At 49.5% G+C, this 10963-nt stretch overlaps 1 protein-coding gene across 4 annotated transcripts in view; it reads right to left on the bottom strand.

Annotated features, from left to right (window-relative positions):
- Positions 1-1869: 1869 nt before the first annotated feature.
- Dnmt3a (DNA methyltransferase 3 alpha) overlaps positions 1870-10963 on the bottom strand; it is a 105398-nt gene continuing 96304 nt past the window's right edge. For all 4 annotated transcript variants that reach the window (XM_029484347.1, XM_029484345.1, XM_029484346.1 and 1 more), the window contains exons 21-23: positions 10607-10676; positions 9399-9517; positions 1870-8637 (exon numbers count right to left, since the gene is read on the bottom strand). In XM_029484347.1, the coding sequence (XP_029340207.1) occupies positions 8496-8637; positions 9399-9517; positions 10607-10676 (331 nt within the window). In that variant the 3' untranslated portion in view covers positions 1870-8495. The remainder of the gene's footprint in view (positions 8638-9398; positions 9518-10606; positions 10677-10963) is intronic.

Raw genomic sequence — 10963 nt, 5'->3', positions numbered from 1 at the left:
CTGGAACTCACTTTGTAGACCAGGCTGGCCTCGAACTCAGAAATCCGCCTGCCTCTGCCTCCCGAGTGCTGGGATTAAAGGCGTGCGCTACCACGCCCGGCTCCAAACCAACCCTTCTTAGAAGAAAGACCCAGCTACCCCTGGAAAAGAAAGGTGTCTGAATTGCAAGAGCCACATGCATGCTCACATATACCTCCGTCACAGCTTACTGAACCAGGCTGACCCTGTGATCCACTGTGAGCAGGCAGAGGTCACTGCGAGGAGCCAGTGTGGAACTGATAGGGGCTACAAGTTGAACCTGAGCCTGGGTTAAAAATGAGGGAGCTAAGAAAGGGGTAGGGCAACAGAGGGGCCAAGGTTGGTACACCTATAGCTCCCCAGACCTTCCTCCCAAGCCAGCAGGCCCCTGTCAGAGTCCCAGTCAAGAGGCCACTGAGGGGCAAGATTTATCCTTTCAACGTGCCCTGAAGCCAAGGCAAAATGGATCATTGTGGGTGATGCCTGGTGACTTGTGCTCGTCCTTAACAGCCATTGTCTTACCTCACTGCAGCCCCAGGTCTGACATGCACATACCCAGAGGTTATATCAGAGCCCATGCCAGCTCTGCTGTGTGTACTTAGCCACCCTCTTGGTCAGCCCCTTGCCTCACCTCTTCTGTCCCATCTGTCAGCCTCGCAGAACCTGAAGGTACAGCCCAGGTAGCAGACTTTGTGCATATACCACATACCACCTCACTATGGGGGTTGCCACTCAACTGTCTACCTTGCTTCCACCAAACTCTTGTTTGACTCTGTCAGCCCTGGCTCTGTCCCCCACCCCCACCCCATCTTTGCTCCCCCAAACCCTATATTATCAAGTGACACCAAGAACCAATAGGTTTTTATTAATCAAATGGCAGGCAGCTCCTTGACTTGAGTAAGCTCTCCCAACCCTGGCTTGGATGGCCCTTAAATATTTAGGAATGGCTTTCAGAACCAAGAGTGTCTATACCAATCTCTCCCCAACTTCTTCATGTCTTCCCATCTTTCCTGAACCTTGGGAACAGTCTTGGAAGATGGAGGCTGGATCATCCCTGACTGTATTCTTCCAGCAAAGAGGATTTGCAAAACGTCCCTGCTTTTCCTTAGTGTCTAGCTTCTCAAAAAATAAACAGCACCCTTGAGCTGGGGAGATGGCTCAGTGGAAAAGCCTGCTTGCTGTGTTAAGTATAAAGACCTGAGTTCAATCCCAAGAACCTATATCAAAAGCCAGGTGTGGTTGTGCACCTATAACTCTGGCACTGGGAGGACTGGGGGGCCTGGGGAGACAGGAAAAGACTGAAGGCTCATGGGTAGAGACAGGTGAAGTTGCTTTATCACACCCAAGGAAATGCTCTCTGAGTTCCACACTTTCCCACTGGGATTAACATGTGTGCTACGGGTTCTGTGTGGCTTGTCTTCTCTGTATTCCTCTGCAGTAGATTGGAGAAGTGGGCCTTTGAGGGCAGGGTTCTGTATGAGGTGAGTCTGAATTCTTTCTTCTGCCTGTGCCTGACAGCATGAGGCCCAGGATGCTGGACCCAGCTTTCAGAACAGTGAGCTAAGTGGGTGGCTTCGTTTCTAAGTTAACGCAGCCCCAGGGAACTTGAGATGCTGTAGAGAACCGGCTGAGACAAGGTGGGAACTGCTCACTAAGGGACCAGACAGAATCTCTGAGCTGAAACCCGAAGCTTGCCTGCTGATCTCTTTGAAGGAATCAGGAAGAAACCAAAATGTCCACTGTGACTTTCTCCAACTGGTCTCATTTCTGGGAATCTATTTCAAGGGGAAAAAAAAATACAAAAAAGGGGGAAGCCAAAACATAAAGATGTTTATTGAAGCTCTATTTATAGCGAAAATAAAATATATATAAACAAACATTCAACAAGAAAATGCCATGCAGCCATTTGAAAGTAAGATTCCACATCAACATTGAAAAACATCAAGAAAAAAAGTAGAGTAAAAGCCAAATATACATTTACAACCTTGTCAAAGAAAAAGCAAGAAAAAGTGCCCATGAGAAAACCTGTTTAGCCAAACTTTCCCAGTCTGCTCAAGGATCGCCACACCATATCTCCCCTATACAACCGTCCAGAAAGTTTGCTGGAAGAAACGGGTGGACAGTCCTTAGGAGTGGAACCCCAGGCCAAGCCTGCTGGCTACTCCCGGAGATATGCAGGACAGACCGACCCTGCACTCAGACGGCCCTTCTAGACAGGTATGACAGAGACACGGTGGGCAACTCCTCAGGCTGCAAGGCCCTGCCAGGCAGCCTATGCTTAGACTAGCAGTAGCCCTATTGGCAGCTGGTCCCAGCCCTTGGGTCACCTGTCAAGTGTTTGCAAATATCTCCTTTAAACACAAGGTTCTTCCAGGATTCCTCCAGCCCCAGCTGCCTCCCTCCTTTCCTGACTTCTTCCTTCTGGACTCTGGGATCCATAAGTCCCTGCTGGTCCTACTGCCAGCTAGCCAGGATGCCAATCTGTTGCCTGCTCTGGTCTCAAGAATCTGCTGGTTTTGGAAATCAACTAGACAACTTCACCTTAGTCTAACCTGTCTTTGATCTTGAACCAAACTCCCTCTGCCCTTGGGTCCCAACCCCTAGTTAACACCCATATGAGAGATACTTTAGAAATCCATTTCCCAGACCCTCCCAACATAAACTGCACCCACTTCAGCCCACTGGAGGACTGTGAGTGGTCACATCAGGGGAAAGGAGTCGCAGGACAAAAGGACATTATGACGGTGCTTTTTTTTTTTCCGTTTTTCTTTTTGCACAAAAACAGTCCATTTATTCAAGTGTTCTCCAGCACAAGTACATTAGAAAGGAGCTTTATTATATTCTTCTGGGCACAAAAAAAAAAAGTGATGAAGCGGAACTGACGGACTCTCTACACCTGCTGTACGCATTGACCTTTTAATATTTCTTCAACAGCTATGTCACAAGCATCACGTACACAGAGATACAACAGGACACCGGAGAGTGCAGCAAGCTGTATGCAGCCCCCCACACCCCTCCTGGCTGTCCCAGAACCAGACTGTGAAATGTACATTATTACTGTCAATAAATAGAGAAGCAACCCTAACAAAAAATACAGTGGTAGAAGGAAGCCGGGACCAGGAAAAACAAACGACAATTCTTAAAAAAAAAATTAGGAAAAGAGAGAGCTAGGAAGAGGAACCGAAAGAGGACCAGGGGGACCGGGGAAGGTTCTGGAAGGTCCTGCACTTAGCTGCGTGGAATGTGGAGTCAAAGCGCTCTGCCACCGGGGTCAAAGCGAATTCGTCTGTAACAGTAAAAGTTATTACCAAATCAGCTACGGAGTTTATTTTGTAGTATGAATACATGATTTCCCACAAGTAAGCACCCGCTACTTCGATGTCTCAGCTAAAACACGTGAAATCGCTCACTTAGTTTTCAAGTACAAAGTTAAAATGCCTTTTTAATAATAATATATCAGAGTAAAACAATAGTCTCTTTTAAACTCCACTACAAGAAAACAAAACAGAACGTCATTGTCCAGACAGCAGACTTAATTTAACAATATATATTTTTAATAAAATGTGTTTAGCACCGTGTTGAGTCATCTCCTCCCTCTGCATATTCTAAGGAATTCAGCTTTTCAGTGATTGTTGTTTCTGTAGAATTCTATGGCCGGGCAATCAAATTAGTCTGTAAAATGGGACTATGTGAGACTTTAGACCACTGCTCATGCCCTCAGGCTTGGTGCTGGGTTAAACCCACTCTATGGCCACTCTATGAGCCCACAAATGGAGCTTGTCCCAGTAGGGGAGCCAGTTACAGAGTTCTGGGGTCCCCTAGAGAAGCTGTGACTCCCTACCAGCAAAGGGCCTTCCACAGATGTCCATCTTGGCCTGCCTCTTGGTCTCAATGCCTACTCCAGTGTCTGGGCTAGAGACTTGTCTCCAACCAAAGGCCAACCTTAGCTGTGTCTTGGAAGCCTGCAAGCCAAGGCTTTTCCTCTCAAAGCTCAGCTTTCTCCACACAAACACACAAGCTCACAATGACCCTGATCAACCCGAGTCCTTTCCTTAGGACTTCTGACCCAGCACTGCTCCTAGTGCTGATTCTACCCGGATGGGACAGATCAATTGGAAAGGGCCACTAACTCCACCTCCTCACAGGGTAACAGGCTTCAGCTGTTCTCTGCCAAGTGAACAAGTCAGCACCACAAGCCCTGGGAGCAGTCAAGCGCCAAACTCAGATCCAAACGCAGGCCTGCTTGGAAACTCAGCTGCAATGGCCACACAGCCCCAGCTCACAGCCAGGGCTCTTACAGTGACAGTTCCTGAAGTCCTTGTACTGCCATAACAGCTCTGCACCAACCAGACAGGCCTAGGAATTTGCTTCTACTCTCTGGACACACTGTACAGTAAAGAATAGAGAAACCAACAATTTGTATCTTCCTGTAAGCACACTCCTTCAAAGTGGCTCAGCCTAACTCCAATCCTAAGCCAGCAAGTGAGGACCACAGCATCCCCAGAACAGAGACACTCTTGGGGAGGGTGGATGCTGTTGATGTTGGCCTCCACCCATTGCTCCTGCATCCACACTTCAGTCATTTGCCAAAAGCCACAGGGATCTTTATGCCTGTGGATCTTTCTACCTGCTGCCATACTCAGCCTGGCCACAAAAGTGACTGGGTCCAGGAGGCTCTTTAGGGGACCTCAGGTTTCTAACAGGGTATTCCACAGCAAAGAACAGCCGACTGCAGGCTCCCAGGCTTACTGGGTCCTATGAGAGGAATTAGCACCAGCTTGGGACCCTGCTGGTATGTGTGCCTCGTCAGGAGGCCTTGGTTCTGTGACCCTGGCGCTAGCACCCGCTACCTCCCCTGGGCAAGGGCCACAGATCTTCTGCACGAGGCTTCACACTTACACGGCACCTGCTGAGGGGTGGCTGTCACCCAGTCCCCAGCACCTTAGTTTCTAGGGAAAACAAGCCTAGTCTTTGGAAAGGAAAGCCCACAGGGAACCTCCCATGACTGAATCCAGCTTCAACCCCACCTGCAGTGAGCTAGTTCCTAGATGCACTGCAAACTCCCCACAACCTCCCCTCAGCTACCACAGCATCCCAGCAGCTCTCCTCAGAGGTGACCCTAGAAGCTGCACTTGGGGTAGAGATGGATGAATAGCCAAATTGGCACAGTCCCAAAGACACCTCTCCCCAAGATATTGGGGGCTAACTCGACTGGTGCCTACACACTATGGTAAGACTAAGCCCACAGATGGGGCTGGAAGGAAAGCTAGAGAAGGCCACCCGATGCCCCATGAGGGGTCCATCAGGGACCGCGTCAGGTCAGTACTGGTCAGCCACCTGGAAGCCTCTACTCAGCCCCTTGGGAACTCCTCCTCCTGAGCCCTCACAGTAACCCCAGGCCCAGGAGCACCAGGCCCAGCTGAGGTGGCACTAGGCTCCTGGGAAAGGCTAGCTTTGTCACATACGCGATGGGAAGAGATGGCCTTTGAAGACAGTCCTGACAGGAGCTGGGAAGACCTTACCGTTGCTAGAGGGGGAGGGAGCACCTTGGACTGCCTAAAGCAGCCTTCCTCCCCTCCAGTCCTCCTGCATGGTGCTGGTGGACTCCAGGTCAGAATGGAGCCCTGCTGGAGCAAGGGAGGACGTTACATTTAGTACAGGGACTCCAAGAGGGCAAGCATCCCCCTCTCCTGGATGCTCCAGCCCCACAGTCATACCTGCCATGGCAGGGGAAACTAGCTGTGACCTTAAAACTCTATGCAGAGAAAATGAGCAGGGGTTGGCAGGACTAACAGCCCAAGCCGTGTACCAAGCCACCAGCCAAGCTTAGTCCCGAGCAGTGAGCAAGGGGCCAAAGCCTCTGACTAGTTTTAGCACTAATTACTGATTTACTTCACTCCAAAAGTGAGGTTCACTGTCCCATTTTAATTTTTTTTTTTTTTAACATTTTATTTTCCCAATGGAAGACCCATGGCCAAGACAGATTTCAGTTCGACTTTGGTTGGGAAGAATAGGTAGGGGAGCTGAGGGCTGACTTGACTGGTGCCAAGAGTTGCAGGTCAGTAACCACAGGCTGCTAACAGAAGAATCTGACATCACCAGAGGCAAAGGGAATAGAACACAGAGCTGCTAGAGGAAGCACCTGCTTGGATCAAACCTCCTCCTTTTCCTGACTTCAGCACCTAGCACCTTCTGGGATCGAGTCTACCTGTCATAAGGGCAACAGATGTACGAGAGAGGGCTGTGTAGCCGACTCCATCGTCCTGATCCTGCAGAGAAGTGTGCTGGGGGCTCCCTGGTGTGCATGTGTTAGACTGATATACTGTTTGTGGGGCTGTCTGCGGGAAGGACCCAGGCTCAACACAGAGCCCACTCCCTCCAACCCCCACTGTGTATATTTCTTATACATGACCCTATCTATGTATTTATACAGGGCCTATCATAGGCCCCATCTTTCTAGGGATGCGGTCTTGGGACCATGTGCTTGACAGCACACCTCCCAGTCTCTGCTGGTCCCAGGAGGTGCCGTCCCCCCTCCCATTATAAAATATATATCTCTATATGCCACATATCTACACTCCATCCATCCAGGCAAGCCCTCACCCTGGGGCCACCACACCTTCCCTTCCCAGTGCCAATGCCAGGCTGCCCGCCCTGGGTGGGAAGCAGAACAAAGTGCGAGCACATGGGCCCCAGGTGAAGCTGACTCAAGGTAAGAGCACAGCTATCAGAGCAAACACTAGAAAAGAAACACACGCCACTCCAAACACACACACAAGGAGGGAGGCTGCCCCGGCCTCCCTCCAGCCCTGACACACCGGACTCACGAGGAAGGGAAGAAGAGAAGAGTGACTGGCCCGGAGGGTGGGCCTCAAACTCCCTGGCTGCCTAGCTTGTTGCCCAGTGGCTCACCTGGCCTGAGGGGTGGGAGCCAGGGCACCAGAGCCACTGGTCCTTAAAAAAGCACCTGCCACCCCCCTGCACCTTGGTTTGAAACCTAAAGGGAAGGGTGTTGGGTTTTTGTTTTCTGAAAGAAAATCTTAAAACAATTATAGCCAGAACCATAAGAATAATTATAATAAAGGTGTCATCAGCCTCCCAAGTATGAAACTGCAGTCTTTAGAGATGACCAAAAACATCACATTCCAGGACCGGAGCTGCCGTGTGCAGAGGGGATGGTGGGGCCTTATAAAAGAACACACAAAAGGCAACTTAGACAGAAAGCACCAGTACATTTTGTATGTTTTTTTATTTGCTCCAGGTGGGGTTAATGGCGGGTCACTTTCCCTCACTCTGGACTATTTCTGATCCCACAAGGGACCTTCAACGTGGCTGACGAATTCAAAATCAGGGACAATGTTTTCTCAAGCCATTTTTCTGAGGCAGTCATTTTAGATTCATATTCTAAGGTTATTGCACGCGAGTCTGGATAAATTCCACACTCAGCTTCCCCAGGGTTCGACCACCTCAGCTGAGCCCCTTTTTGGCAGGAGAAGCTAGGCATGGGGCGGGGGTGGGGGCGATATGGGTCCTCCTTCAGTTTGTTAAAACCCCCTCCAGCTGTTCCCCTCTCCCCAACCTGGGCTGAAACCCTTTGCACAGAGGGCCAGGCGGAAGCTGATGTCTTTGCTCACCTCGCTGTTTTGAAAGCACCATTATGAAGTCGGGATGTACAGTAGTTAACAGTACCTTTTATATATATATATATCTCATATCTATCATATATATATAAACTGTAAACAAGAGGTAACAGCGGCTTCTAGAAACTGGTTTTCTTCAAGGTTTCCTGTGTGTTAGGCACCTGAAATACTGTAGAAAAGTGTCTGGTGTGGTGTTCTCAGCGCCCTGCTGCTAGTTGGGTTCTGTTTTGCATGACCAGGAATGGTGCTTGTCGAGACTGCTCGGGGCTGGGAGAGGAGACTGCCTCCGAGGGTCTCTATTCTCTTCCTGTTTGTGCTCCTATCTGATCAGGCTAGAGACAACCAAAGAGATATATAGAAAAGGAAAAAAAAAAAAACCAATATTTTAAGTTTTTATAGAATTTTCCCTCTCTCCCTTTCCTCTCCAAGGCATTACTACTTTTTGTTGTTACTGATTTTGCTGCAATAACTCTCTTGTTTCAGTCACAGCAAGAAACAAAAACCCAAACAAACAGAAAACCCCTCTGAAAAAGAGTAGAAAACAAAAAGTTCGCCTCCTAGGACAGGAGGGGAAGAAGGGAAGGGGCCTATTTTGCTTTTTAGATAGGACTGAAGGTGAACATTGAAAACTCAGGAGATGATGTCCAACCCTTTTGCAAGGCCAAGCCCTCCGGCGTTTCCTCCTCTGTGGTTTGATTTAAATTCCTTTTTCTCTTCTGGGTGCTGAACTTTTCTCCGTCCTCTCGTTCTTGGTGTTTTATTGTTTTGTTTTGTTTTTTGTTTGTTTGTTTGTTTAACTTTTTTTATCATCACTACTTCAGTTTGCCCCCATGTCCCTTACACACAAGCAAAATATTCCTTCAGCGGAGCGAAGAGGTGGCGGATGACCGGCACGCTCCACGATCGGCCCAGCAGTCTCTGCCTCGCCAAGCGGCTCATGTTGGAGACGTCTGTGTAGTGGACGGGGAAGCCAAACACCCTGTGGGAGGAAGGCAGGGAAGGCCGAGTGAGTGTGGGTGTGATGGCGGATGTTAGTTTACTCTGAATTCCTGTCACAGGCTGCCATGTGCCAGGCTCTCTGTGGGTATAAAGATAGGTAGTATAATCCCAGCTTTGAGATTCACACTCCCCAGAAACAAAGGCAGTAAAAAAAAACAAAGCAAAACCCCCAGATCTCTGAAATGCCTCTTGGATGTGCTCTATAGGCACTCTGCACATGAGAACTGGAGGGTGCAGGCAGCCTGAGTCTGAATTCAATCTGATTCATCCCTAAATGCCCCTCTGAGAAGAGAGAGGCTCTCAAAGATGGGACTCTGGGTTGACCTGGTGAGCTCAGGGGCCCACTGCTGCTCAGGTGTCTGTGAGAACAGCCTTCTTATCTGTCTAGATCCTCCTCAAATCCAAGAAAGAGCCCACCCAGCTGGGTGCCATCTGGTGCACCTCACAGGCATCTATACTGGCTTTCAAAACACACACAAAATACCTATGATCCAAGCCATGCACTGTGCTGAGGGTTCTAGTGGGCCCATCTGTGTTGGGCGGTCCTCGGGCCCTTCTGAACAGGAACCAGCTACAGAAAAGTGCAGGCTCTCCCCAGGGCGTGGCATGCTGGAAAGCGCTTGTTAAAGTTCACTCACAGGGAATTTGGGGGCAATGAGGATGTGCTGTGGCAGCCGACACAGAGCCTGCCGCCTTCCTTTTAACCCAGCCCTGGCCAGACGCAAGCACCCAGCACTGTACCTTTCCATTTCAGTGCACCACAGGATGTCCTCCTTCTCGTTCATGAAGACGGGGAAATGCTGGTCTTTGCCCTGCTTTATAGAGTTTGACCTGGTGGTAATGGTCCTCACTTTGCTGAACTAGAAGATGAAGAGGCAGAGGAATGAGCCACCATCATTTGCTGAGGAAATGGCTGACTGATCCCTGCTTCCCTTCTCACCAAGAGGGCACTTGGGTGTTCTTGGTCTAATCAGGCTAACAGGACTAGAGGCAGCAGCTGTGGCTAGCTTGCCCCTCACGTCTTCCAAGCCTGGGACTCTCTCAGGGGGAGCAACTTTCAGGTAGAAGAATGTCAATAACTTAGCAGCCAAGGTCCACTGCTGGGATCTGCAGCCAGAAAGCTAGACTATGTGGGTGGAGCCTAAGACAAACTCCTAAGAGCAGTCTCTCGATGCTGCAGACTTGTAGGTCCCAGCCAAACAGGAACAAAACAAAAAACGTTCTTCCTTTTTGAAGAACCATTTTATTAGTTTAAGAGGAAAACTGTAAATCTCAGCCTCTGCCTGAAGGAGGGGGAGGAGAGACTCGAGTGTAATGCTGTTGAGGCAAGCGTGTAGATCAGACACATGGTAGGCAAGCAGCCACGACTGAGGAGGGAGGCTTTAGAGATAGAGTAAGGAAGCCCAAAGTTTCAGAAAAAGTAAGTACACATAGGTTTTAGTCATCATTCAAAATAAAGAAGTGGGGAAGATACAGAAGTCAGAATGTGGGGAGACCAGACAACCCTCACGGGGTCTGAGCTGGAAATTCGAGACCTGGGATACCCAACTTAAAAAGCTCTGAGGCTGGAGAGCCGGGTCAGAGACTGGGCACACTGGTCCAATTCCCAGTGCCCACACGGAGGCTTGCAACTGTCTTTAACTCCAGTTAACTCCAGCCCTAGGATTTGACATCCTTTTCTGGCTTCTTCAGCAAGCAAACAGTGGTGTAGGAATAGGCAGGCAAAGCTCGTACACGGGTATGAACAAAAGCCTCTGCACTTCCCAGAACCTTGTTAAAGACCCTACAGCGCCTGCCGGGGCGGGACGGAGGGGCAGCATGCTCATTCCCTGGCCAACTGGCTCTATGAACCCACACCATCCCAAGAGGTCACATGCCGCACAGCTAGGCCGAGCACTCCTTAGCCAGCGTCTTCCAACACCCACACTGTCCTCAGTGCTGAGACTCACCTTGGCTATTCTGCCGTGCTCCAGACACTCTTGCAGCTCCAGCTTATCATTCACAGTGGATGCCAAAGGCCTAGAAAGGAAGAGACACCATAGAAGCACAGAGCAGGAAAGCCCATCTAGGTACCAACCCCTGTTAGCCACAGGCCTCCAGGGCAGGTCAAAAGCCCTTACCCCAAATAGATACACACAGCACAGCCCTCTCCATACCATGCCTGCCCGCCCACAAACAACCAAACAAGCCTTAATCCTTACAGGAAAATTTAAAAGAAGTTTCAAAAGCACATACCAGACAGCTAACGACTACCCAGGGACAAAAAGTACATATGCAAAAAAAAAAAAAAAAAAAAAAAAAAAAAA

The sequence above is a fragment of the Mus caroli genome, chromosome 12 (assembly GCF_900094665.2).
Source record: "Mus caroli chromosome 12, CAROLI_EIJ_v1.1, whole genome shotgun sequence".
In the NCBI taxonomy this organism is placed as follows: Eukaryota; Metazoa; Chordata; class Mammalia; order Rodentia; family Muridae; genus Mus; species Mus caroli.
The sequence above is the reverse complement of the archived record's forward strand: the minus strand, read 5'-3'. Positions and strand labels throughout refer to the sequence as shown.